This window comes from Micropterus dolomieu, linkage group LG21 (assembly GCF_021292245.1).
Source record: "Micropterus dolomieu isolate WLL.071019.BEF.003 ecotype Adirondacks linkage group LG21, ASM2129224v1, whole genome shotgun sequence".
NCBI classification, from domain to species: domain Eukaryota; kingdom Metazoa; phylum Chordata; class Actinopteri; order Centrarchiformes; family Centrarchidae; genus Micropterus; species Micropterus dolomieu.
In genome coordinates this window covers 35,807,352-35,834,147 of record NC_060170.1, presented here as the reverse complement: position 1 = coordinate 35,834,147, position 26,796 = coordinate 35,807,352, and the positions used below count along the sequence as shown (strand labels likewise).

Genomic DNA, 26,796 nt, shown 5'->3' with positions numbered 1-26,796 from the left:
GAGGGACGGGGTCAGAGTGTGAGGGACGGGGTCAGAGAGTGATGGGGTGACGGGGTCAGAGAGTGACGGGGGGGTCAGAGAGTGACGTGATCAGAGAGTGACGGGGTCAGAGTGTGACGGGGTCAGAGTGTGACGGGGGGGTCAGAGAGTGACGTGATCAGAGAGTGACGGGGTCAGAGTGTGACGGGGTCAGAGTGTGACGTGATCAGAGAGTGACGGGGGGGTCAGAGAGTGACGGGGTCAGAGAATGAGGGACGGGGTCAGAGTGTGAGGGACGGGGTCAGAGAGTGATGGGGTGACGGGGTCAGGGGGTGAGGGGGGGTCAGAGTGTGATGGACGGGGTCCTACAATAAAAGCCATTCAGCGGAGGATAGATGTTCGGTCTGAACAACACTACACCATACACTTGTTCTGTCTGTCTCAGCTGTCTGTCTCACCTGTCTGTCTCACCTGTCTAGCTCCCGGAGGTGTTGCTGTGGTCTAAAGAGCAGAATGAGGAGAAGAGTCCTAACCTGACACAGTTCACCCAACACTTCAACAACGTCTCCTTCTGGTAAACACTGACTCAGCTTCCTGTTCCACAGCTTCTTCTTCTTCTGTTAGCGAACAACAACCATCAATGTTTCAGGGCGTGAGAAACATTTTCAGACCGTCTCTCCTTGAAGACATTCACAGTTACACTTATGTTCCATCCATCCAGTTTTAAAATGAAACCGATCTCCGTCCTCACCAGCCTTTTAGCTGCATATCAGAGTTGAACTCCGTCTGTATTGAAACAGCTGGAAACCCACATCATGTGACCGTTCACGTACACTGTGCATGTGCTGGTGTAAACAGGAAGCCCCGCCAGTCCACCTTTGGAAATGGGGAACAAGAACTTGGTTAGAAGCAGAGGGAGGCCTTAAATGTGAATTAGAAACAGACTCAGTTGGTTTCTTAAACAATTATTATTCAGTTATTAATTAATAACCCGTGTATGTGTGATTTCAGGGTGCGTTCGGTGATCATTCTTCAGGACAAACCTCAGGACAGAGAGAAACTACTGCTGAAGTTCCTGAAAACCATGAAGGTAAACACACACAGGTGAAGGGAGGAGCATGGACAGCGCCCAGGTGGGATGATGCAGTAATTCTGTCATGTCAGCTGGTAATGCTGTTGTTCTGCCTCCAAGTGACTGAAGAATACCTGAACAAGTAAAGTAGATTTAAGACACTGCTGAGGTTTAAAATAGGGTTGTGGTCAAGACTTTCTGGCTTCACTCACAGAGCTGGAAACCCAAAGTAGGTGACATCACAGCAACTTTATAGATATATATAATATAAAAGCAATACAATAGCTTCTTAATTCAAGTCATAATGAAACATTAACAGGCTAATGTGAACATGAATATCAGACCCATGAAGCAACACTGACCTCTAACCTCACACCTGTAACATACTGTGTGTGTGTGTGTGTGTTCCTGCAGCACCTGCGGAAGCTGAACAACTTTAACTCGTACCTGTCCATCCTGTCAGCCCTGGACTCCGCCCCTCTACGACGTCTGGACTGGCAGAGAAACACATCTGAGGTCTGTGTGTGATAATAATATCATTGTCCATAATGCATATATGTGAATCAGTCTTTAACACGACTGATGTGTTTGTATGTTTTTAGGCTCTGGAGGAATACAGCTCTTTGATTGACAGCTCATCATCTTTCAGAGCCTACAGAGCAGCTCTGGCTGAAGTGGAACCTCCCTGTATACCCTACCTGTAGGTTAATACTCTGTATACCCCACTATACCCTACCAGTAGGTTAATACTCTGTATACCCCACTATACTGTAGTTAACACCCTATATACACCATCATACCCTACCTGTAGGTTAATAGTCTGTATACTTCACCTCTAGGTTAATACTCTGTATACCCCACCATACCCTACCTGTAGGTTAATACTCTGTATACCCCACTATACCTGTAGGTTAATACTCCGTATACCCCACTATATCTGTAGGTTAATACTCCGTATACCCCACTATATCTGTAGGTTAATACTCCGTATACCTCACCTGTAGGTTAATACTCTGTACACCCCACTATATTGTTGGTTAATACTCCGTATACCCCACTATACCTGTAGGTTAATACTCCGTATACCCCACTATATCTGTAGGTTAATACTCCGTATACCTCACCTGTAGGTTAATTCTCTGTACACCCCACTATATTGTAGGTTAATACTCCGTATACCCCACTATACCAGTAGGTTAATACTCCGTATACCTCACCTGTAGGTTAATATTCTGTATACCCCACTATACTGTAGGTTAATACTCCGTATACCCCACTATACCTGTAGGTTAATACTCTGTATACCTCACCTGTAGGTTGATATTCTGTACACCCCACTATACTGTAGTTAACACCCTGTATACCCCACCATACCCTACCTGTAGGTTAATACTCTGTATACCCCACTATACTCTACCTGTAGGTTAATACTCTGTATACCCCACTATACCCTACGAGTAGGTTAATACTCTCTATACCCCACTATACCTGTAGGTTAATACTCTGTATACCTCACCTGTAGGTTAATATTCTGTACACCCCACTATACTGTAGTTAACACTCTGTATACCCCACCATACCCTACCTGTAGGTTAATACTCTGTATACCCCACTATACTCTACCTGTAGGTTAATACTCTGTATACCCCACTATACCCTACGAGTAGGTTAATACTCTCTATACCCCACTATACCTGTAGGTTAATACTCTGTATACCTCACCTGTAGGTTAATATTCTGTACACCCCACTATACTGTAGTTAACACTCTGTATACCCCACCATACCCTACCTGTAGGTTAATACTCTGTATACCCCACTATACTCTACCTGTAGGTTAATACTCTGTATACCCCACTATACCCTACGAGTAGGTTAATACTCTCTATACCCCACTATACCTGTAGGTTAATACTCTGTATACCTCACCTGTAGGTTAATATTCTGTACACCCCACTATACTGTAGTTAACACTCTGTATACCCCACCATACCCTACCTGTAGGTTAATACTCTGTATACCCCACTATACTCTACCTGTAGGTTAATACTCTGTATACCCCACTATACCCTACGAGTAGGTTAATACTCTCTATACCCCACTATACCTGTAGGTTAATACTCTGTATACCTCACCTGTAGGTTAATATTCTGTACACCCCACTATACTGTAGTTAACACTCTGTATACCCCACCATACCCTACCTGTAGGTTAATACTCTGTATACCCCACTATACTCTACCTGTAGGTTAATACTCTGTATACCCCACTATACCCTACGAGTAGGTTAATACTCTGTATACCCCACTATACTCTACCTGTAGGTTAATATTCTGTAGAGAGAGAATAGAGAATAGAGAATAGTCTTTATTGTCATTGCACTGTGAAGGTACAACGAAATTTAGGGTGCTCCCACGGAGCCACCCTTGCACCATAAAAACAACAAGAAAGAACAAAAAAAGACAAAGACAGGTTAAAACAAACGGTGTTCTCATAAAAATAGAGACACAATAATATATACAACCTGGATATATAAATATAAAATATGTATATATGTTTACCTGTATTGTATATTATCTATATACACACATAAAATCTATTCTATTCTGTATACCCCACCTGTAGGTTAATACCCTGTATACCCCACAATACGCTACCTTTTAGTTAATACCCTGTATACCCCACAATACGCTACATGTGGGTTAATACCCCACTATACCCTACCTGTTAGTTAATTCCCTATGTACCCCTGTGCTACCCCACCAGACTGTAGGTTAACACCCTTTATACCCCACTGTACCCTACCTGTAGGTTAACACCTTGTATACTTCACCATACTGTAGGTTAATACTTTGCATACCCCATTATATATACCCTACCCATCAGTTAATACCCTGTAAACCCCACTATGTATACCCTTCCTGTAGGTTAGTACCCTGTAAACACCACTAAACACCTGTCTCTTTCACACTAACTTGTCTGTTTTAGGGGTTTGATCCTTCAGGACTTGACCTTTGTCCACCTGGGGAATCCCGACATGGTGATGACATCACAGGGTTCAAACGTCAACTTCTCTAAACGGTGGCAGCAGTTTAACATCCTGGACACTCTGAGGGGCTACCAACAAGTGTCAGTTACCTGTAGTACTATTTTTACTGTTATCATTGGTAGTATTTCAGTCTTCATCAATAATCACTTTTTGAAATAATACTTGTATCTCTCTCTCTACAGTCGTTACTCTCTGCAGCCTAATGATGACATCATATCGTTCTTTAATGACTTCAGTGATCACCTGGCAGAGGAAGCATTGTGGGAACTTTCTCTTAGGCTACGCCCACGAAATGCCCCAAGAGCCAATCAGAGATGACAGACGAAAACAAGACAATAACTGAGTTAACCTGTGCTAGCTTAATGCTAACATGTTGATGATGAAGAATGAGGTGGATAAACCTGGTGCTAACCTGAGGTAAAGTGGTACTGAACTGGACTAGACCGGTGCTGGTCTGGTGCTAATGAGTCACTGAAATAAAGCTGTTGGCATACTGGGCTAATCATGGCTAATAGTGTGCTAACATGTGCTAAACTGGGCTGTTCCTGCAATAAGCTGCAACAACCTGAACATTTTGTGGAAACACAGGTTAGTCGGGTGTTAGCTGAGGTTGGAGCTAGCCTAGTAGCCAGGGGCCGGTTGCACAAAAAACTTTAAGATAAGATTTTCTTTAAAGTCTGAGTTAAGGTTTCCTTAAAATACATTTGGTTGCACAAAACACCCATATAGCTTCCCCTTAAAGTTTTCTTAAAATGTTCACTTAAGTATTTGAGGTTTTCTCCTTATCTTGGTCTTATACTTAAGGAATCCCTTAAGTGTGTTAAACTGATGCATAAAAGACCTAAGCAACCAAACTAAGGAAAAAAATTTAAGGTACCTCTGGCTTTATCTTAACCGCAACACGGTTGAGTTTATGGCCATAAATGAAGAAAATTTACATATCATGAGAAGAGTTCCGCGACCGGGAGAATCCAATGGATACGCTAAACGATGAGCAAAACAAGAAGGCTGTCAAATTCATCACTAGCTAGTAATACAGTCTAGTTTAGATCTATAGCGTAAATAAAGTTATTCTCAGCAGTTTTATTGGGTTTGCTTTCATTATTGGTGATCTCTGACTTGTCATACTTATTTTGGATCTCTTGGATGAACCTCTTCACAAGACTTGAAGACTTGAATTTTTTAAGCGATATCCTCCCACATTTGTTGTTTTCTGTTTGCTGTTATTTGCAGATAAAATTTACTTTTTTATATGTGCTTTCTTTTATGACATTCCTCCAGCAGTACGACATTTTCCTCCTTCGACCTATTTGGTTTTCTTGTCTTCTTTTCTTTCCAACTTTGTAACAGTTTAAGTGCTGGTGCAAGCAAACACGGTGACATTAGAATTTTACTACTGTAAATTCTCCATCAGTGCAGCAAACACCTTAATGCTTTCCCTTAACTAAGGAAACGCTTAAAGGGATTCTGTGCAACACGCTAAGTAGTTTCCTTAGCTAAGGAGAAATTAAGACTTAAGTATCACACTTAAGTTTTTTTTCTTAAGTTTTTTTTGTGCAACCAGCCCCAGGTGTTAACACGCCTCTGACCTGTAGTCCCAGTGGGCGTGGCCTCCTTCTGTATCTGACGTCAGAACTGTATGTGTATTCAGAGCAATATCACAATAAACATCACTTCTCACCTGTCTTTTAACTCACCTCCTTTCTTCTGATTGTTTGAGGGAGAAAACGTTATCAGTGATAGTCTATTTAAATAACTGTTGTTGTTTTTTTTAAATGGTAAAAACTCTCGTGTTGTGGTTGCTCTGATCCAAAGACGTGTAGGTTTAAAAACTAGAGACTAAATAATTTGAACGAGTGTTTACACAATGAGCCATTTTCAGGATGATTGAATAAAACATTGAACTATTAATGAGACAAGTTTGTGATATTTATTCTGGGTAAATTTATTGTCAGAAAATTGATGAAAATTATCTTGAGAATATTCAATAAATGAGCCGTTAGATTAGTCGAATAATCGTTGGATTAATGAATCTTAAAAATATTAATTAGGTTTACTGTGATCCAGTCCGGACCACCTGAGCTGACAGCAGCCAGGCCAGGTGAGCCACATGCTAACGGTGCTGCTAACAAGACCGATCCGCAGAGCACAGAGCGGCGAGCAGGCAGCACCGATCACACACCGGAAACATCGAGCGGCTGCACAAACACGCCGGGGAAACACCGGGGAAACACCGGAGGAGCCCGGCAGGTTACCGGCAGGATGCTCGGTTTCACGTTCACGGAGTGACGTCACCAGGTGAGCTTTGGCGTTCGGAAGCAGGAATGTGACGGTGCGCGAGGCCAGCTACAGGCTAACAGCGCGGCTAATGCTAACGGCTGCTAGCTCAGCTGCTTCCTCACTTCATCATCATATTTTACACATTTCTCACTGTGAAGCTGTTCCTCCCAGCTGTGACCCACCCACCTCTAACTTACACGGAACAACAACAACAAGTCTCTGTTACCGCGCTGAGCTCGTTGTTTGGTTAAAAATAAAGTTCATGTCTCTCCTTCAGACATGTGATGTGAAGCCTGTGGAGGAAATATGGTCATCACTGAAGTGCAGCTCACTTAAAAACCTTGTGTGCAATAAAAGTTACTATAAACTCTGTAACTCTGTGTTTAAAGTGCTGCAGTAAATAATACAGACGTTATTGAGCGGCGTGTTGCAGGTTCATGATTAATACATGCGCTGTCTGCTTATATTGACAGAAGTATGAATGGAGTTTGGTGTAGTTGATTCCTTTTCTTAGGTCTCAGGTCCTTCTTCCGTCTGTCTCACCTGTTCAGGTGCCAGCGATGCTGCAGCTCCCCCTGGTGGTGACGGCTCAGGTGGACCTGGTCCTGCTGCTGGTGTCTCTGCTGGCCCTCTGGACCAGACTGAGCTGCCTCAGCTACCCCAACGCTGTAGTGTGAGTGTGTTCGTTTATACATTCACACCAAATTACATTATATTTTCGGCTGTTTTAAAAACACTAATGTTTGGTGCATTTGAGGGCCGTCAGAACTCTGAGGTTTGTGCGTGTGGTGTGTTTTAGGTTTGATGAGGTGTATTATGGTCAGTTCGTGTCTCTCTACATGAAGAGAGTTTTTTTCATCGATGACAGCGGGCCGCCGCTCGGTCACATGATCCTGGCCCTCGGAGGTCAGTGACAACGACAGCCACGCAGTCGTATTATGATACTACGTATGTGTACATGTACACGTTGTTCCTGATGGTACTGTGTGTTTGTGTTGCAGCGTACCTGGGAGGATTCGATGGGAACTTTGTGTGGAACAGAATCGGAGCAGGTGGGAACATCTGAACTGCAGTTTACCTGTTCACACCACTTTAAACCAGTTTAAAAACCAGTTAAAACCAGTTAATCTCTGTTTAAGCAGTGTAAAACCGGTGTGGGTGTGTTTGTTTCGTCCCCCAGAGTATCCCAGCAGCGTGAGCGTGTGGAGTCTGCGGTTGCTGCCGGCTCTGTGCGGAGCTCTCTGTGTTCCTCTGGTTTACCTGTTGACTCTGGAGCTGAAGTTCTCTCACCTGTCGGCTCTGGGAGCTGCTCTGCTGCTGCTGCTGGGTGAGTTCCTGTTAGAACGTGTTCCTGGAGGTTCTCTGCAGAACGCACACTTCATGATACCAGGCGGCAGACATGACCCGGCACTACGGGCACGGGGCGTTCAGGGACTCCACTGAGTGTGGGGAGTTCAATGAGCATGGGGCATTCAGGGACTATAGTGAACGTGGGGAGTTCAGGGACTCCACTGAGTGTGGGGAGTTCAATGAGCATGGGGCATTCAGGGACTATAGTGAACGTGGGGAGTTCAGGGATTATAATGAGAGCGTGGGGCGTTTGGGGACTACAGTGAGTGCAGTCTGTTCAGGGACTCTTGTGGACGTGGGGCGTTCAGGGTCTTATTGAAAGCAGGTTTATTGTGTGTCTGTTGAGTTTAAAGGTTCTTTGTTTTTGCAGAGAACTCTCTGATCGTCCAATCACGTTTCATGTTGCTGGAGTCTGTCCTCATCTTCTTCGTGTTGTTGGCCTTCTTCTCCTACCTGCGATTCCACAACGCTCCTGACAGGTGAGACTCTTCTTTACCGCCCCCCCCCGCATTTAAACCAATCAGAAGTCAGTTTGCAGAAAGAGGCTGAGTGTTAAAAGACGCTGTCTGACCTCTGACTTCCCGGTCTCTCCCGGTCTCTCCCGGTCTCTCCCGGTCCCCTTTTCCTCAGCTGGTCCCGGTTCTGCTGGCTGCTCCTCTCCGGCGCCTCCTGTGCTGCAGCGGTCGGGTGAGCAGCTGCTCTGAGCTCAGTTTGTTCACTTCTCTGAAACGCTGACAGTAAACAGACGTGTGTGTGTGTGTGTGTCAGGGTGAAGTACATGGGCGTGTTCTCCTACCTGCTGCTGCTGGGCGTGGCCTCTCTGCACACCTGGACCCTGATTGGAGACCGAACCGTCAGTCATGTGAGTCCAGATTCAGACCTGACTCCCTCGCTGCTGATCATTAGTCTATAGATCGATCGTCATCAGCGCGCGGTGCGTTTATGGCTGCTGGAGAAACGGGCTGTGTCGGTGCGTTCAAGGACGCTCCGACATCTGAGCTTTGACACTGAAGTGATCGTTCTTAAATGTCTGTGTGTGGTTTCCTGTGTGTGTTCAGCTGAGGGTGTGCGTGCAGTGTGTGTGTCGAGCTGTGTGTCTGGTGGTGCTTCCTGTCCTCCTCTACGTGTTCTGGTTCTACGTCCACCTGAGTCTCCTGCACCGCAGCGGACCACATGACCAGCTGATGAGCTCCGCCTTCCAGGCCAGTCTGGAGGTAAGGCGTTTTATTTGATGGCGCCTTTCACGGCACTCGAAAGTGTACAGAGTGGTGGATGTTTGACAGGCAGCGACGCCGTGTTTATTAAAGATAAGTGGGGATATCAGAGGGAGACTGTGAAGAGATTAAAGAACAGCAGTGGAGAACCACTTGATTCGGGTCCTGGTTCTTTATTACACCGGCACAGAAACATACCAGGATCCTAGATGTTCATCTCTCTTCCACATCTTCAGCAGCCCGCTTGCATTTGGGGAATTCTCAGAAGGATGGGAGATAAATAAATATTTAGGGTAATGGTGGTAAAACACTAGAGCTGCACGCTGGAACAAGCGGTGCTGTGAGTCTGCTCGCTTGATTATCAAGGAATACACGGAATACTTTCAACTTGAACAAAGAAACAATATTTATAACAAAACGATAACCTATTGGTCAAGCCCGCCGCGGAGGATGGCGAGCACCGCAACAACCGCAGTGTTCATACTTCACACTTCAGGGCGCGTTAAACTAATAAATGAGAGCTTCAAAAGTTCCACAACCGTAACGAGCTCTGTAACGGTTCAAGGACGGATCCCCGGGGGCTGAACGTGACCCGAAGTGTTGCCAGACCATAAAGCTGCCGTTAGCGGCTCGCTGGGCAGTGAGGTGACGGATACAGACACCTAATGACTTCATTGATGCGATAATGCCGCGGTGGAAATTACTGGACCGCGACAGCCCTAATAAGAATAACTAGTGACACAGAACGAGGGCGGCGTGTTGCTCTGCAGAGGAGGCGGCCAGAAGCAGCAAATATCATCTGTCCACAGCCGGGAGGAGCAACTGTGCACCATTAAATAAAGAGTATGTTTAGTTAATAGTTTACTTAGTTAATACTGTGATATATTATAATTTCTTATAATAGTTTACCGTAGTTAGTTAAATCCAGTTCCACTTAATGTGCAGGAAAAAGCCTCTACGCTGGTCTCTGGTCTGTTAACGCTGAGCACCACCTTCAATCAATAATCAGATTGTTCAACATTTTTGCAGCACGTCAAACCTTTTGTTAATGTCCCGCCCCGTCCAGGCTGTGATTGGTCGGTTGATGAAAAGTGAGTGACGGGCACGTTGAACCTGTTGAAGAACAGAAGGCAGCGAGCCAAACCTTCCTGATCGTCTCCCAGGTTTCTTCTGCTGTCTCTGCCACAGAGCGACCGCCGTTTCTCTCGGTGCTCCGGCGGCGAGTCCGACTATGTTTTTTACTAGTTTATGTGTTTATTTCTGACCGCCATAGATGCCGGGGTCTCTATTAGCCATGTTTCTTTGGTGCTTCTTGTTTGTTTTGTGAAGGGACTGAATGTCTATTCTATCTATATTTGCAGGTATGTGCGCACGAGGAATCTGACTGAGGATTGTTCACGTGTGGTTACTCACACAGTAATACCATGAATCAGCGTGCAGTGTGGACACAGTCTGACACGCAGTGCAGGAGTAAATTATTACTATCAATATTGTGAATTACAGCGAGCCGCAGTGATCACAGTGAGTCTGAAAAGTTTTAAGAGTCCAGTAAACAGATGTGGGGGGTCCGAGCAGCAGACTGTGGAGGTTTCTGACTGCTCAGAGTCAGATTTTAAAGTTCACCCTCTGAGATTCAGGGATCCAGAGTAAGCCAATCAGCCGAGGAGGGACGGGTTCTGATCCGGCGTGCCGGGACTGCGTGTGATGTCACCAACGCCTTTGATGATTGATGACTGATCGTCTCTCTGCAGGGCGGCCTCTCCAGGATCACGCGGGGTCAGCCTCTGGAAGTCGCTTACGGCAGTCAGGTGACTTTAAGAAGCTCCGCCTCCCAGCCGATCTCCTGCTGGCTCCACTCGCACAAAGCCAACTACCCAATCAGGTGCTGCCAGCTCACTCTGACTCAGCAGCCAATCAGAAACCTGTCCGTTACAGTTCGAATGACATCACATCCTGTCTCCTGTGTGTGTGTTGAGGTATGAAAATGGGCGGGGCAGCTCTCACCAGCAGCAGGTCACCTGTTACCCCTTCAAAGACGTCAACAACTGGTGGATCATCAAAGACCCCAGCAGGTAGGTCACCTGTCTGTCCCGGGGCATGCTGGGAGACGTAGTCCCCGTCCAACCTGTGTCTCTCTCTCTGTCAGACAGGAGCTGGTGGTCAGCAGTCCTCCCCGACCTGTCCGTCACGGTGATGTCATCCAGCTGCTTCACGGGATGACCTCACGCTTCCTCAACAGGTAAACGGCTCACCTGTGCGGATGCTGTTTGATGGATGCATTCGAGGACAATCCGCCATCTGAGAACTGACGCTGGAGATCATGTGTTCTCTAAATGCTACATTACCCATGAGCCTCAGCTGCTGTTGCTGAGAGGTGTGAATGTTTGTGGAAACCTCTGGCTGTTTTAGTGAAATGCACCCTGGGAGTCGTAGTTGACTTATTGTTGTGCTGCTGACACGCCTCTGTTGTGTTTGTGATGTAGCCATGATGTCGCAGCTCCCATGAGCCCTCACGCTCAGGAAGTGTCGGGTTACATCGACTTCAACGTTTCCATGCCGACGCAGAACCTGTGGAGAGTGGTGAGTGGTCACAGCGGGACTGTCCTGCTCCCCTATTGGCTAACAGCACCAGCACACACATCAACACACGCCAGAGATGCTCACAAGTCTCTGAGCTCGAGTCTCTGAGCTCGAGTCCGAGTCTCTGAGCTCGAGTCTCTGAGCTCGAGTCCGAGTCTCTGAGCTCGAGTCTCTGAGTCCGAGTCTCTGAGCTCGAGTCTCGAGTCTCTGAGCTCGAGTCTCTGAGCTCGAGTCTCTGAGCTCGAGTCTCGAGTCTCTGAGCTCGAGTCTCTGAGCTCGAGTCTCTGAGCTCGAGTCTCGAGTCTCTGAGCTCGAGTCTCTGAGTCCGAGTCTCTGAGCTCGAGTCTCTGAGTCCGAGTCTCTGAGTCCGAGTCTCTGAGCTCGAGTCTCTGAGCTCGAGTCTCTGAGTCCGAGGCTCGAGTCTCTGAGCTCGAGTCTCTGAGCTCGAGTCTCTGAGCTCGAGTCTCTGAGTCCGAGTCTCGAGTCTCTGAGCTCGAGTCTCTGAGCTCGAGTCTCTGAGTCTCGAGTCTCTGAGCTCGAGTCTCTGAGCTCGAGTCTCTGAGCTCGAGTCTCTGAGTCCGAGTCTCGAGTCTCTGAGCTCGAGTCTCTGAGTCCGAGTCTCTGAGCTCGAGTCTCGAGTCTCTGTGTGTGCGACTTAAGTCCGACTCGAGTCTCTGACACACACAGACAACGAGCAGAAAGGTTGTACAACAAATATAGAACAAAAGATTTAAGAAACATGTAATTAATATTCAATTCAATATGTAATTATTGTGTAATTAACATGTCAGTAACGTGGTGTGTGTGTGTGTCCAGGACATTTCTAACAGGGAGGCGGAGTCAGAGTCGTGGAAGACGATCCTGTCTGAGGTCCGGTTGGTCCACGTCAACACCTCAGCTGTCCTCAGGGTACTGACAGGAAATGAGCTCATATGACAAAGATCTGTTTCCTGTGACCATATAAGGACGTGACGACCTGTGTGTGTGTTTGCGTGTGTGTGTGCGCAGCTGAGCGGCGTGTCTCTTCCAGACTGGGGTTTCCGTCAGCTGGAGGTCGTCGCTGACAAACTGTTCAAGGCTCACAGCAGCAGTTTGGACTGGACGGTGGAGGAGCACCGATACGGAACCAGTACGACCCCTGACCCCTGTGTGATGATAGTGGTCACTTCCTGTATGGAGCTCTGGGCTCGTACTCACGGAAGAACACGTGAACATAGAAAGTTATTTATTTATTGACCTCAAACTGTCCCACAATGCAATGCAGCAGATGTGTGTGTGTGTGTGTGTGTGTGTGTGTGTGTGTGTGTGTGTGTGTGTGTGTGTGTGTGTGTGTGTGTGTGTGTGTGTGTGTGTGTGTGTGTGTAGGTCAGGAGCAGAAGGAGCGGGAGGCGGAGCTTCATTCTCCGACTCACATCGACGTGGACAGAAAAATGTCCTTCTGGGCCAAGTTCGTAGAGCTTCAGGTACGACAGTGAACGCATCATCACTTTGTTGTCCAATCAGATCACTGTGCCGGTGGCTGTGCTGAGCGCAGCAGCAGGGACGGTTGATATTCTGAGTTCAGAGAGTGCTGTGGTCAGGGCTCGGTATCATCGCTACTCGATACCTTACAGGTGACGAGCCAAAGAGCAGGTAGCGTGGAAACCCAACCACATCAGTTAAACGTTTGGTGTCATCACGGAGAGAAGCGCCTCTCGGTTCATCTGCTGGTCCTTTAACTCTGTCCATCTTTGTTTGAGCTTCACTTCCCCACCGGTCGCCGCTCCATCGGGACCGACTGAAGTACCCGTTGGTGTCACTTCCTGGTTACCAGCTCCTCTTTGTGTTGCCATGACAGTGGAAGATGCTGACGGTGAAACAGGAAGACTCTGAGCACAAGTACAGCTCCTCCCCCCTGGAGTGGATCGGCATGGAAACCAACATCGCATACTGGCTGCACTCCTCCACCAACGTAACGCGCACACACACACACACACACACACACACACTCCAGGTCGTTAGCTGCTGGTTTTCAGCAGCTGGTCGTTAGCTGCTGGTCGTTAGCTGCTGGTCGTTAGCAGCTGGTCGTTAGCTGCTGGTCGTTAGCTGCTGGTCGTTAGCTGCTGGTCGTTAGCTGCTGGTTTTTAGCAGCTGGTCGTTAGCTGCTGGTCGTTATCTTCAGGTCGTTAGCTGCTGGTTTTTAGCAGCTGGTCGTTAGCTGCTGGTTTTTAGCAGCTGGTCGTTAGCTGCTGGTCGTTAGCTGCTGGTTTTTAGCTGCTGGTCGTTAGCTGCTGGTTTTTAGCAGCTGGTCGTTAGCTGCTGGTCGTTATCTTCAGGTCGTTAGCTGCTGGTTTTTAGCAGCTGGTCGTTAGCTGCTGGTCGTTATCTTCAGGTCGTTAGCTGCTGGTTTTTAGCCGCTGGTCGTTAGCTGCTGGTCGTTATCTTCAGGTCGTTAGCTGCAGGTTTTTAGCAGCAGGTCGTTAGCTGCTGGTTTTTAGCAGCGGGTCGTTAACTGCAGGTCGTTAGCAGCTGGTCGTTATCTGCTGGTCGTTATCTGCTGGTCGCTAGCTGCTGGTCGTTAGCTGCTGGTCGTTAGCTGCTGGTTTTTACCAGCGGGTCGTTAGCAGCTGGTCGTTAACTGCAGGTCGTTAGCTGCTGGTTTTTACCAGCGGGTCGTTAGCAGCTGGTCGTTAGCTGCTGGTCGTTAGCTGCTGGTCGTTAGCTGCTGGTCGTTAGCTGCTGGTTTTTAGCAGCGGGTCGTTAGCTGCTGGTCTTTAGCAGCGTGTCGTTAGCTTCTGGTCGTTAGCTGCTGGTCGTTAGCTGCTGGTTTTTAGCAGCTGGTCGCTAGCTGCTGGTCGCTAGCTGCTGGTCGTTAGCTGCTGGTTTTTACCAGCGGGTCGTTAGCAGCTGGTCGTTAACTGCAGGTCGTTAGCTGCTGGTTTTTACCAGCGGGTCGTTAGCAGCTGGTCGTTAGCTGCTGGTCGTTAGCTGCTGGTCGTTAGCTGCTGGTCGTTAGCTGCTGGTTTTTAGCAGCGGGTCGTTAGCTGCTGGTCTTTAGCAGCGTGTCGTTAGCTTCTGGTCGTTAGCTGCTGGTCGTTAGCTGCTGGTTTTTAGCAGCTGGTCGCTAGCTGCTGGTCGCTAGCTGCTGGTCGTTAGCTGCTGGTTTTTACCAGCGGGTCGTTAGCAGCTGGTCGTTAACTGCAGGTCGTTAGCTGCTGGTTTTTACCAGCGGGTCGTTAGCAGCTGGTCGTTAGCTGCTGGTCGTTAGCTGCTGGTCGTTAGCTGCTGGTCGTTAGCTGCTGGTTTTTAGCAGCGGGTCGTTAGCTGCTGGTCTTTAGCAGCGTGTCGTTAGCTTCTGGTCGTTAGCTGCTGGTCGTTAGCTGCTGGTTTTTAGCAGCTGGTCGCTAGCTGCTGGTCGCTAGCTGCTGGTCGTTAGCTGCTGGTTTTTACCAGCGGGTCGTTAGCAGCTGGTCGTTAACTGCAGGTCGTTAGCTGCTGGTTTTTACCAGCGGGTCGTTAGCAGCTGGTCGTTAGCAGCTGGTCGTTAGCTGCTGGTCGTTAGCTGCTGGTCGTTAGCTGCTGGTTTTTAGCAGCGGGTCGTTAGCTGCTGGTTTTTAGCAGCGGGTCGTTAGCTGCTGGTCTTTAGCAGCGGGTCGTTAGCTTCTGGTCGTTAGCTGCTGGTCTTTAGCAGCGGGTCGTTAGCTTCTGGTCGTTAGCTGCTGGTCGTTAGCTGCTGGTCTTTAGCAGCTGGTCGTTAGCTGCTGGTCTTTAGCAGCTGGTCGTTAGCTGCTGGTTTTTAGCAGCTGGTTTTTAGCAGCGGGTCGTTAGCTGCTGGTTGTTAGCTGTGGGTCGTTAGCAGCGGGTCGTTAGCAGCGGGTCGTTAGCATCTAGCAGCTGGTCTAGCTGATTTTAACCTGCAGTAAATTAGGTGATGTGGAGCGATTTGTTTACTAGCCTAGTGTTAAAGCTAATGCTACATTAGCTCAGATCTGCGGCTGTTTGCTTTGTAACGTTCAGTTTAGATTCACTGTGTTTTACTGATAGACACACAGACTCTGAAGCCCCTTCTCCACCACGCGGTACCAGCTCGCCTCCACTCGCCTTTGTTTGGTTTTCCACTGTGGAAATGTTACGCCTGTACCTGCTTCCAGGTACTTTTTTTCGTATCCCCTCCGTCGAGGTTCCAAGCGACCTGAAGGATACTAAAATATAACGTGAACATAACGTCGCGGGAGTGTCGCTATTTCCTTTCATTAAGATCTTTTCCTCCTCTCCTGCTTTTCTTTCCATCTCTGTACGGTTATATCAGTGTAGGTGCTGGTGCAGACCGTCTCCATGGTAACAGTACTTTAGTGCAGTGCAGCAAACACTTTAACGCTTTCCCTTAACTAAGGAAACGCTTAAAGGGATTCTGTGCAACACCCTTAAATTAATTCCTTAGCTAAGAGGAAACTAAGACCTAAGCGTCATAAAACTTAAGGTTTTTTGTGACCCTTTACTTCGGTAAAAGTATTTATTTAAAATAAGGAAACTGTCCCAGTTTTATGGATTTTATCAGCTGTGGTCGTCAAGCTGGATAGATCTTTCTCTCCGTGATTGGCTGTCTGTGTCTCAGGCTCAGATCCATCTGATTGGCAACCCGGTGTCGTGGGGCGTGGCCAACCTCAGCCTGCTGGCCTATCAGGTGCTGGCAGCTGTCTACCTGCTGAGGAGGAGGCGGGGCTTCAGAGACCTCCCTGATGGTACGAACACACACACACACACACACACACACACAGAGCAGCACGTTCCTCTCATAATAACACTAACATAATGCTGTCTCTGTCTGTCTGTCTGTGTCTCTGTCTGTCTGTCTGTGTCTCTGTCTGTCTGTCTGTGTCTCTGTCTGTGTCTCTGTCTGTCTCTCTGTCCGTCTGTCTGTGTCTCTGTCTGTCTGTCTCTCTGTCCGTCTGTCTCTCTGTCTGTGTCTCTGTCTGTCTGTCTGTGTCTGTCTGTCTGTGTCTCTGTGTGTGTGTGTGTGTGTGTGTGTGTGTGTCTGTCTCTGTCTGTCTCTGTCTGTCTGTCTGTGTCTGTCTGTCTGTGTGTGTGTGTGTGTGTGTCTGTCTCTGTCTGTCTGTCTGTGTCTCTGTGTGTGTGTGTGTGTGTGTGTGTGTGTCTGTCTCTGTCTGTCTGTGTCTGTCTGTCTGTGTCTCTGTGTGTGTGTGTGTGTGTGTGTCTGTCTCTGTCTGTCTGTGTCTGTCTGTCTGTGTCTCTGTGTGTGTGTGTGTCTGTCTGTGTCTCTGTGTGTCTCTGTGTGTGTGTGTGTGTGTGTCTGTCTGTGTCTGTGTGTGTGTCTATGTCTGTGTGTCTCTGTCTGTCTGTGTCTCTGTGTGTGTGTCTCTGTGTGTGTGTCTCTGTCTGTGTGTGTCTCTGTCTGTCTGTCTGTGTCTGTCTGTCTGTGTCTCTGTGTGTGTCTCTGTGTGTGTGTGTGTGTGTGTCTCTGTGTGTGTGTCTCTGTCTGTCTGTGTCTCTGTCTGTCTCTGTCTGTCTGTCTGTGTCTGTGTGTGTCTCTGTGTGTGTGTGTGTCTCTGTCTGTCTGTGTCTCTGTGTGTGTGTCTGTGTCTGTCTGTCTGTGTCTCTGTGTGTGTCTCTGTGTGTGTGTGTGTGTGTGTGTCTGTCTGTGTGTGTCTCTGTCTGTCTGTCTGTGTCTGTCTGTCTGTGTCTCTGTCTGTGTCTCTGTGTGTGTGTGTGTGTGTCTGTCTGTCTGTGTCTCTGTGTGTGTCTCTGTGTGTGTGTGTCTGTCTGTCTGTGTCTCTGTGTGTGTGTGTCTGTCTGTCTGTGTCTCTGTGTGTGTGTGTGTGTGTGTGTGTGTGTCTCTGTGTGTGTGTCTCTGTCTGTCTGTGTGTGTCTGTCTGTGTGTGTCTCTGTGTGTGTGTGTGTGTCTGTCTGTGTGTGTCTCTGTGTGTGTGTGTGTGTGTGTGTCTCTCTGTGTGTGTGTCTCTGTCTGTCTGTGTCTGTCTGTCTGTGTGTGTGTGTGTGTGTCTCTGTCTGTCTGTGTGTGTCTGTCTGTGTGTGTCTCTGTGTGTGTGTGTGTGTCTGTCTGTGTGTCTCTGTGTGTGTGTGTGTGTGTGTGTGTGTCTCTGTGTGTGTGTCTCTGTCTGTCTGTGTCTGTCTGTCTGTGTGTGTGTGTGTGTGTCTCTGTCTGTTTGTGTCTCTGTGTGTGTGTCTCTGTCTGTCTGTCTCTGTCTGTCTGTCTGTGTCTGTCTGTGTGTGTCTCTGTGTGTGTGTGTCTCTGTCTGTGTCTCTGTGTGTGTCTCAGGTGTGTGGGCGCAGTTTGTGTGTCTGGGATGTGTGTGTGTTGGCGGCTGGTTGGTGAACTTTGTTCCGTTCCTCCTGATGGAGAAAACTCTCTTCCTGTATCACTACCTGCCCGCCCTCTGCTACCTGCACCTGCTGAGCCCCGCCCTGCTGGAGCACGCTCACACTCACCTGCTCAGGTACACACTTATATATACACACACACACGCTCACCATGTGATTGGTTTCATTAATGACTAAATATTGATTAAACTGTGTGTGTGTGCAGCAGAGGGACACACCGGCGTGCACTGTGCGTGTGCGCGGCGGCCGTGTTGTTGTCCGTCTTCCTGTCCTATCGAACCTTCTGCCCTTTGACCTACGGCAGCCCCGAGCTGTCGGCCAATCAGCTGCAAGAACTGAAGTGGAGAGACTCCTGGGACATCCTGTACCGCCGCCGGTAGAGAGACACCGAGACAGACATGGAGAGAGAGAGAGAGAGTGTTTGTTTTCTTCATCATGACGAGGAGGACTGAAGCGCTCTCACATGACCACATACTGACTGTGACGCTGGGTCCTGATCCAGGAGCTGAGTCTCTGTAGTTCTTGTTGCTGGACTGAACACGTCCCGATGAGCCGACCTGTGAGGTCATGCTGACTCAGACTGTGTCCCTGGACCGGACCGGGTCTGTGGTCTGTATCCAGACTCTGAGAGGAGGTGAGTGAATGAACTTTGGAAGGTTCGGGTGGCTGCAGGACCAGAGACCAGAGACCAGAGTCAGTCTTGCAGACTGAGACTAAAACAGCTGCCACTCATTTCATGTGAACTTTAACAAAATAAAAGATGAACAGAGAAACGTTGTGCTTTTATTTTGACGCTTTCTAAAGTGGTGATGTCTCGGGTCCTAAACACGTGGTAATGTGCTCGTCATCAAATTTAATAGCATTTCAGATTTTCAACAAGAGTCACTGATCAAATTCACACAAATCATTAAAGCTTTTTAAAACATACTTGTGCTCCTCCAAGTCATGTGACTCGAGTCCCCCAGAACTCGGCCATGTTGGTCTCAGAGCGGCTGATGAAACGCAGGACTGGAAGAAGGTTGAGACCACAAACTGAGCGGCTTAGCGGAAAGTGAAACTCGGGCGGCCGCAAAGAACCGAGAATGTCAGAGTCACTCGGAGTCTGAGCGTCCAGAGGAACCAGGAAGCAGACGGTTTGTGCTGCAGTCTGGTTTTCAGGCTTCATCCTGGAAACACGTGGATCCTGTTTCAGGTTCGCTTCTGAAGTTTGGAGTTTTATTTGTTAAAAACAAACGTTTACAGGATGTTTCACCCTAATATAGTAGATATTTAACCAGCAGCAGGATGTTTTATATTTAAAAAAAAACACATTTTACCAATAATATTGTTTTTCTTTTAAGTTAAAGTTCAGACTTTTAAAACCACATTTAGACAGTTACAGTTTATTTTAAAACCTGTTCATCAAACCGGCCAGAGTGAAGGAAAATGATATCAACTACAATCAGTTATTACCCAGAGGTGGACTGAACATTTATGTACTGTACTAAAGTACAAATTAGATGTACTTTACTTGAGTATTTTCTCCTTCTGCTTCATCTCAGATATTTTTACTTCCCATCATTTATCTGACAGCTTCAGTTTCTTTACAAAGTCAGATTTTTACACATGAAGAGTTTCTAAAATCTGAAGTTTAGTTAGAAATGAAACAGTTCGTCCAGCTGACAGGATCGTTAGACTGAAACGAACGTTTTTTGAAGGCGTCACTTTGGGCTAAAACAAGCACCAGCTCGACATCTACAGCAGAAACATCCTGCTTTACATGAACGACGGGAAAGAGAGTCACAGCACATTGAGTACTTTTAATATTCTTAGTGTAATACTTTTCCTGATTACACTTATATACTTCAGTAACATTTTCAATGCAGTACTTGGACTAGTAACAGAGTAATAAATGATCTCTATTTAAAACGTTAGTATGTTAAAGTTGAGCCTTTTTAATACCTTCTGATGCGGTTCTGAGAAGTTTAAGGATTTAAAGACCTGCAGGAACCCCGGCACGGAGAAACGTTCCGGCGGAATCAGAGAGCGGCAGGACCGGAAGGGGGAGACCGGGGGGAGTGAAATAAGGAGCGGACCGTGTGCGCTGCGGGTTGTTGCGGGTGTTTATCTGCTGGTTAGTTTAAACTCACAGTTTGTTCACGCGAAGAAAATACAACCCGGTTCTGTCCGTGTCGGACTCGTCTGAACCGGAACTCGGGGGGAACGTTGCTGATGAGCCGGGGAAGCTGCGCCGCCGCACAGCCTGCTGGGAAATATGTTAACGACAGAGCTACGTTGATTGGAGCTCCGCGGCGCGTGCAGGCTGAAAGTAAAGACACAGTAAAGCGAAATAAAGCGAAGAGACGGAAGCTGCTGCAGGTCAGAAACATGTGGAAATCTTAATGCTAATGTTAGCTGCTAGTGTTAGCATCATCCAGCCACAGCAGTACTGAGGAACTGCTACTACAGTACTGTCAGCAGTACTACTGTCAGCTGTACTGTGTCAGCAGTACTACTGTCAGCTGTACTGTGTCAGCAGTACTACAGAGTGCTGTACTGTGTCAGCAGTACTACAGAGTGCTGTACTGTGTCAGCAGTACTACTGTCAGCAGTACTACTGTCAGCTGTACTGTGTCAGCAGTACTACAGAGTGCTGTACTGTGTCAGCAGTACTACTGTCAGCAGTACTACTGTCAGCTGTACTGTGTCAGCAGTACTACAGAGTGCTGTACTGTGTCAGCAGTACTACTGTCAGCAGTACTACTGTCAGCTGTACTGTGTCAGCAGTACTACAGAGTGCTGTACTGTGTCAGCAGTACTACTGTCAGCAGTACTACTGTCAGCTGTACTGTGTCAGCAGTACTACAGAGTGCTGTACTGTGTCAGCAGTACTACTGTCAGCAGTACTACTGTCAGCTGTACTGTGTCAGCAGTACTACAGAGTGCTGTACTGTGTCAGCAGTACTACTGTCAGCAGTACTACTGTCAGCTGTACTGTGTCAGCAGTACTACAGAGTGCTGTACTGTGTCAGCAGTACTACTGTCAGCAGTACTACTGTCAGCTGTACTGTGTCAGCAGTACTACAGAGTGCTGTACTGTGTCAGCAGTACTACTGTCAGCAGTACTACTGTCAGCTGTACTGTGTCAGCAGTACTACAGAGTGCTGTACTGTGTCAGCAGTACTACTGTCAGCAGTACTACTGTCAGCTGTACTGTGTCAGCAGTACTACAGAGTGCTGTACTGTGTCAGCAGTACTACTGTCAGCAGTACTACTGTCAGCTGTACTGTGTCAGCAGTACTACAGAGTGCTGTACTGTGTCAGCAGTACTACTGTCAGCAGTACTACAGAGTACTGTACTGTCAGCAGTACTACTGTCAGCAGTACTACAGAGTGCTGTACTGTGTCGGCAGTACTACAGAGTGCTGTACTGTGTCGGCAGTACTACAGAGTGCTGTACTGTGTCGGCAGTACTACAGAGTGCTGTACTGTGTCGGCAGTACTACAGAGTGCTGTACTGTGTCGGCAGTACTACTGTCGGCAGTACTACAGAGTGCTGTACTGTGTCGGCAGTACTACAGAGTGCTGTACTGTCGGCAGTACTACAGAGTGCTGTACTGTGTCGGCAGTACTACAGAGTGCTGTACTGTGTCGGCAGTACTACAGAGTGCTGTACTGTGTACCTGTGAGTTTTTATAGTAGCCTTCAGTTAACCCTGGTTTCTCTCAGGAAGTCTTTAAGGAGCAGGTGTAAATAAACCCTGTAGACGGACTACTTTGTGTGGGACAGAATAAACTACATAGTGATGAAGGATCACGTGACCCAGCAGAGGCTCTCTGAGGGTTCACAGCACTGACCTGTCTGTCTGTGTGTCTGTCTGCAGACATGTCTGTGTCTCTGTCAGCAGAGAGAGACAGGATCCAGAGACAGGTGGAAGAGCTGGAACAGAGTCTGTCTGCAACACACACTGAACTGGAGCTGCTGAGCAGTGAGACAGGTACCTATCTGTCTCTCTCTGTCTGTCTCTACCTGTCTTTCTGTCAGTCTCTCTGCCTGTCTATCTATCTATCTGTCTGTCTCTCTTCCTGACTTTCTGTCTGTCTGTCTCTAACAGCGGTGTTGTGTCTCTTTGATCAGGTGATGAATCAGATGACGAGGACGAGGAGGAGGAGGAGGAGCAGGTAACACACGTGCATCAGTTACCACAGCAACAGACTGCAGTCTGAACTCCAAAGTGTCTGTGTTTCTGTCTGTACTTCTGTTTTTGGTTTAGTCTGTGGTTCTGTCTGTGTTTGTGTCTTTACTTCTGTTTTTGGTTCAGTCTGTGGTTCTGTCTGTACTTCTGTTTTTGGTTCAGTCTGTGGTTCTGTCTGTACTTCTGTTTTTGGTTTAGTCTGTGGTTCTGTCTGTGTTTGTGTCTTTACTTCTGTTTTTGGTTCAGTCTGTGGTTCTGTCTGTACTTCTGTTTTTGGTTCAGTCTGTGGTTCTGTCTGTACTTCTGTTTTTGGTTTAGTCTGTGGTTCTGTCTGTGTTTGTGTCTTTACTTCTGTTTTTGGTTCAGTCTGTGGTTCTGTCTGTACTTCTGTTTTTGGTTCAGTCTGTGGTTCTGTCTGTACTTCTGTTTTTGGTTTAGTCTGTGGTTCTGTCTGTGTTTGTGTCTTTACTTCTGTTTTTGGTTCAGTCTGTGGTTCTGTCTGTACTTCTGTTTTTGGTTCAGTCTGTGGTTCTGTCTGTACTTCTGTTTTTGGTTTAGTCTGTGGTTCTGTCTGTGTTTGTGTCTTTACTTCTGTTTTTGGTTCAGTCTGTGGTTCTGTCTGTACTTCTGTTTTTGGTTCAGTCTGTGGTTCTGTCTGTACTTCTGTTTTTGGTTTAGTCTGTGGTTCTGTCTGTGTTTGTGTCTTTACTTCTGTTTTTGGTTCAGTCTGTGGTTCTGTCTGTACTTCTGTTTTTGGTTCAGTCTGTGGTTCTGTCTGTACTTCTGTTTTTGGTTTAGTCTGTGGTTCTGTCTGTGTTTGTGTCTTTACTTCTGTTTTTGGTTCAGTCTGTGGTTCTGTCTGTACTTCTGTTTTTGGTTCTGTCTGTACTTCTGTTTTTGGTTCTGTCTGTGGTTCTGTCTGTGTTTGTGTCTGTACTTCTGTTTTTGGTTTAGTCTGTGGTTCTGTCTGTACTTCTGTTTTTGGTTTAGTCTGTGGTTCTGTCTGTGGTTCCGTCTGTACTTCTGTTTTTGGTTTAGTCTGTGGTTCTGTCTGTGGTTCCGTCTGTACTTCTGTTTTTGGTTTAGTCTGTGGTTCTGTCTGTGGTTCTGTCTGTACTTCTGTTTTTGGTTTAGTCTGTGGTTCTGTCTGTACTTCTGTTTTTGGTTCTGTCTGTACTTCTGTTTTTGGTTCTGTCTGTGGTTCTGTCTGTGTTTGTGTCTGTACTTCTGTTTTTGGTTCAGTCTGTGGTTCTGTCTGTACTTCTGTTTTTGGTTTAGTCTGTGGTTCTGTCTGTGTTTGTGTCTGTACTTCTGTTTTTGGCTCTGTCTGTGTTTGTGTCTGTACTTCTGTTTTTTTAGTTCAGTCTGTTTCTGTCTGTACTTCTGTTTTTGGTTTAGTCTGTGGTTCTGTCTGTGTTTGTGTCTGTACTTCTGTTTTTTAGTTCAGTCTGTTTCTGTCTGTACTTCTGTTTTTGGTTTAGTCTGTGGTTCTGTCTGTGTTTGTGCCTGTACTTCTGTTTTTTAGTTCAGTCTGTTTCTGTCTGTACTTCTGTTTTTGGTTTAGTCTGTGGTTCTGTCTGTGTTTGTGTCTGTACTTCTGTTTTTGGTTTAGTCTGTGGTTCTGTCTGTGGTTCTGTCTGTACTTCTGTTTTTGGTTCTGTCTGTGGTTCTGTCTGTACTTCTGTTTTTGGTTCTGTCTGTGGTTCTGTCTGTACTTCTGTTTTTGGTTCTGTCTGTGGTTCTGTCTGTACTTCTGTTTTTGGTTCTGTCTGTACTTCTGTTTTTGGTTTAGTCTGTGGTTCTGTCTGTGTTTGTGTCTGTACTTCTGTTTTTGGTTCTGTCTGTGGTTCTGTCTGTACTTCTGTTTTTGGTTCTGTCTGTACTTCTGTTTTTGGTTCAGTGTGTGTTGACCTGATCAGGATAAATTAGTGAAATGTTTTCACATAAACAGTCTTGCTTCTTGTAGTCGATTTGCACACACTGATCAGCTGACTGATAACAGCTCTAAGATGATTGTAACGCGTTGATCGTTCTATTGATCAGTCTGAACAGATTTCCCTCCTGCAGTGTGAGTCTGCAGCCGGTCTGTTGGCTCAGAGAGAGAAGATCCAGAAGGAGATCCAGAACCTGGAGAACGTCCTGGGACCACACAGTCCAATCTACGCGTCAGGTACTTGTCTGTCTGCCTGTCGGTCCCTCTGACTTTCTGTCTGTTATTGATTGTTAACAGACGGTGTGTTAATGTCTGATATTGTCTGTGCAGATGACAACGATGATGATGCCAGCAGCAGTGACGAGGTCAGTATCAGCAGCAGCTTAACATTTTCATCAGTTACAGACCAATCTGTGTTTCACTAACTGTGTCCGTCTGTGTGTTCAGAGTGAGCTGGGTCTGTCACTGTCAGTGGGCTCATGTCTTCAGATGAACCTGGTCTATCAGCAGGTGGTTCAAGAGACCCTGGACCAGCTGGAGACACTGCTGACACACAACCAGAAACAGCAGGTCAGTACTGGCATACAACCAGAAACAGCAGGTCAGTACTGGCATACAACCAGAAACAGCAGGTCAGTACTGGCATACAACCAGAAACAGCAGGTCAGTACTGACACACAACCACAGACAGACAGCAGGTCAGTACTGACACACAACCACAGACAGACAGCAGGTCAGTACTGACACACAACCAGAAACGACAGGTCAGTACTGACACACAACGACAGACAGACAGCAGGTCAGTACTGACACACAACCAGAGACAGACAGGAGGTCAGTACTGACATACAACCAGAGACAGACAGGAGGTCAGTACTGACATACAACCAGAGACAGACAGGAGGTCAGTACTGACATACAACCAGAGACAGACAGGAGGTCAGTACTGACACACAACCACGACCAGAGATAAGAGGTCAGTACTGACATACAACCAGAGACAGACAGGAGGTCAGTACTGACACACAACCAGAGACAGACAGGAGGTCTGTACTGACACACAACCAGAGACAGACAGGAGGTCTGTACTGACACACAACCAGAGACAGACAGTAGGTCTGTACTGACACACAACCAGAGACAGACAGTAGGTCAGTACTGACACACAACCAGAGACAGACAGTAGGTCTGTACTCACACACAACCAGAGACAGACAGTAGGTCTGTACTGACACACAACCAGAGACAGACAGACAGTGGGTCAGTACTGACATATAGCCACAGACAGTAGGTCAGTACTCATGATAAATGCTTTGTCTCTGTAGAAGGAGGTGGTGTCTCAGCTGTCCGGACCAGTCAAAGAGTCACCCAGGGAACGTTGCCCTCCGTCCTCCTGTCAGCAGCCGTTTAACATGTTCCTGGGACGCTTCCTCAAACCGTACTTCAAGGACAAACTGACAGGCCTGGTAAGACACACGGACAGAGAGGCACGCTGTGTCTGTCTGTTGACACCTGAACAATAAGACTCTGTGTTTGTCTGTCTTCAGGGTCCTCCAGCCAATCAGGAGACAAAGGAGAAGGCCAATAGGATGGCGGGCTGTCTGGACAACAATAAGCTTAAACTGAAACGATGTAAGAATGAAAAATTAAACAGTTCACTGACCATTCAGAGAGGAAGTTCATAAAAACCACAGAGACAGTTATGTGTTCTTTTATTTATTTACAGTGTAAAGGGACTTTAAAGTTCGTATCTAATCTGTTATGAGCTGACGCAGGCTGATGATGATGATTTCACTCAGAAAAATATTAATATAATAATATTTATTATTAATAACACCAGTAAATATTTCTGTACACATATACTCCTTCTCATTTAGCTTACCTTCAGTAACATCTCTGTCATTGTGGTTCTATGTATGTCCTCTGTATGTCTGTCTTAATCAGGGGAAAGCTGGCAGAAGACTCTGTTGATCCACTCAGTAGCCAGAGACAGTCTGAGGAAACTGATCCAGCCCAAACTCTCCAAGTAAGTTCTGTTTATTAGTAGTAGTAACTGTAGCAACAGGAACTGTAGCAACAGGAACTGTAGGAACTGTAGCAACAGGAACTGTAGGAACTGTAGCAACAGGAACTGTAGCAACAGGAACTGTAGCAACAGGAACTGTAGCAACAGGAACTGTAGCAACAGGAACTGTAGCAACAGGAACTGTAGCAACAGGAACTGTAGCAACAGGAACTGTAGGAACTGTAGCAACAATAACAGTAGGAACTGTAGCAACAATAACTGTAGCAGTAGGAACTGTAGCAACAATAACTGTAGCAGCAGGAACTGTAGCAACAATAACTGTAGCAGCAGGAACTGTAGGAACTGTAGCAGCAGGAACTGTAGGAACTGTAGCAGCAGGAACTGTAGGAACTGTAGCAGCAAGAACTGTAGGAACTGTAGCAGCAAGAACTGTAGGAACTGTAGCAACAGGAACTGTAGGAACTGTAGCAACAGGAACTGTAGGAACTGTAGCAACAGGAACTGTAGGAACTGTAGCAACAGGAACTGTAGGAACTGTAGCAACAGGAACTGTAGGAACTGTAGCAACAGGAACTGTAGGAACTGTAGCAACAGGAACTGTAGGAACTGTAGCAACAGGAACTGTAGGAACTGTAGCAACAGGAACTGTAGGAACTGTAGCAACAGGAACTGTAGGAACTGTAGCAACAGGAACTGTAGGAACTGTAGCAACAGGAACTGTAGGAACTGTAGCAACAGGAACTGTAGGAACTGTAGCAACAGGAACTGTAGCAACAGGAACTGTAGCAACAGGAACTGTAG

The 26,796-nt window shown here is 47.0% G+C and overlaps 3 protein-coding genes across 9 annotated transcripts in view; all 3 read left to right on the top strand.

The window, feature by feature from the left end:
- Positions 1-5,785, top strand: part of LOC123960175 (rap guanine nucleotide exchange factor 1-like) — a 26,768-nt gene extending 20,983 nt beyond the window's left edge. For both annotated transcript variants that reach the window (XM_046034773.1, XM_046034775.1), the window contains 6 exons: positions 459-553; positions 991-1,069; positions 1,466-1,567; positions 1,654-1,751; positions 4,039-4,179; positions 4,282-5,785. In XM_046034773.1, coding sequence (XP_045890729.1) covers positions 459-553; positions 991-1,069; positions 1,466-1,567; positions 1,654-1,751; positions 4,039-4,179; positions 4,282-4,417 — 651 coding nt within the window. In that variant the 3' untranslated portion in view covers positions 4,418-5,785. The remainder of the gene's footprint in view (positions 1-458; positions 554-990; positions 1,070-1,465; positions 1,568-1,653; positions 1,752-4,038; positions 4,180-4,281) is intronic.
- Positions 5,786-6,216: 431 nt separating this feature from the next.
- pomt1 (protein-O-mannosyltransferase 1) lies at positions 6,217-18,635 on the top strand. 3 transcript variants are annotated; one of them, XM_046034787.1, is made up of 20 exons: positions 6,217-6,397; positions 6,931-7,052; positions 7,179-7,285; positions 7,381-7,431; positions 7,560-7,706; positions 8,100-8,208; positions 8,360-8,416; positions 8,498-8,591; positions 8,788-8,943; positions 10,695-10,825; positions 10,920-11,015; positions 11,090-11,182; positions 11,427-11,523; positions 12,340-12,432; positions 12,532-12,652; positions 12,889-12,986; positions 13,361-13,474; positions 16,118-16,244; positions 17,801-17,978; positions 18,068-18,635. In XM_046034787.1, the coding sequence occupies exons 2-20, from the start codon at positions 6,940-6,942 to the stop codon at positions 18,240-18,242; spliced, it is 2,157 nt and encodes a 718-aa protein (XP_045890743.1). In that variant the 5' UTR covers positions 6,217-6,397; positions 6,931-6,939; the 3' UTR covers positions 18,243-18,635. The 3 variants fall into 3 exon arrangements, with proteins under 3 accessions (XP_045890743.1, XP_045890744.1, XP_045890745.1); XM_046034788.1 differs by having other exon boundaries at positions 6,218-6,397; positions 18,071-18,635; XM_046034789.1 differs by lacking the exon at positions 8,788-8,943 and having other exon boundaries at positions 6,222-6,397.
- Positions 18,636-18,894: 259 nt separating this feature from the next.
- Positions 18,895-26,796, top strand: part of snapc4 (small nuclear RNA activating complex, polypeptide 4) — a 30,004-nt gene continuing 22,102 nt past the window's right edge. For 2 of the 4 annotated variants that reach the window (XR_006822453.1, XM_046034761.1), the window contains exons 1-9: positions 19,885-20,220; positions 21,725-21,838; positions 21,979-22,022; positions 24,080-24,206; positions 24,300-24,334; positions 24,417-24,539; positions 25,295-25,435; positions 25,517-25,601; positions 25,914-25,995. Coding sequence is in view for 3 of the 4 variants with exons in the window: in XM_046034761.1 (XP_045890717.1) it covers positions 21,727-21,838; positions 21,979-22,022; positions 24,080-24,206; positions 24,300-24,334; positions 24,417-24,539; positions 25,295-25,435; positions 25,517-25,601; positions 25,914-25,995 (749 nt within the window). In the remaining variant the exon portion in view is untranslated. Of the gene's footprint in view, positions 19,055-19,884; positions 20,221-21,724; positions 21,839-21,978; positions 22,023-24,079; positions 24,207-24,299; positions 24,335-24,416; positions 24,540-25,294; positions 25,436-25,516; positions 25,602-25,913; positions 25,996-26,796 lie in introns of those variants that run through there. The other 2 variants (XM_046034764.1, XM_046034763.1) reach the window with 2 other exon arrangements.

What these genes read in the sequence shown, in the direction of transcription:
- pomt1 (XM_046034787.1), top strand. Translation starts at nt 6,940, where the DNA reads ATGCTGCAGCTCCCCCTGGTGGTGACGGCTCAGGTGGACCTGGTCCTG. An exon ending in CCTTCCAGGCCAGTCTGGAG is followed by an intron (nt 8,944 to 10,694) that starts GTAAGGCGTTTT and finishes GTCTCTCTGCAG; the next exon opens with GGCGGCCTCTCCAGGATCAC. An exon ending in GCTCACACTCACCTGCTCAG is followed by an intron (nt 17,979 to 18,067) that starts GTACACACTTAT and finishes GTGTGTGTGCAG; the next exon opens with CAGAGGGACACACCGGCGTG.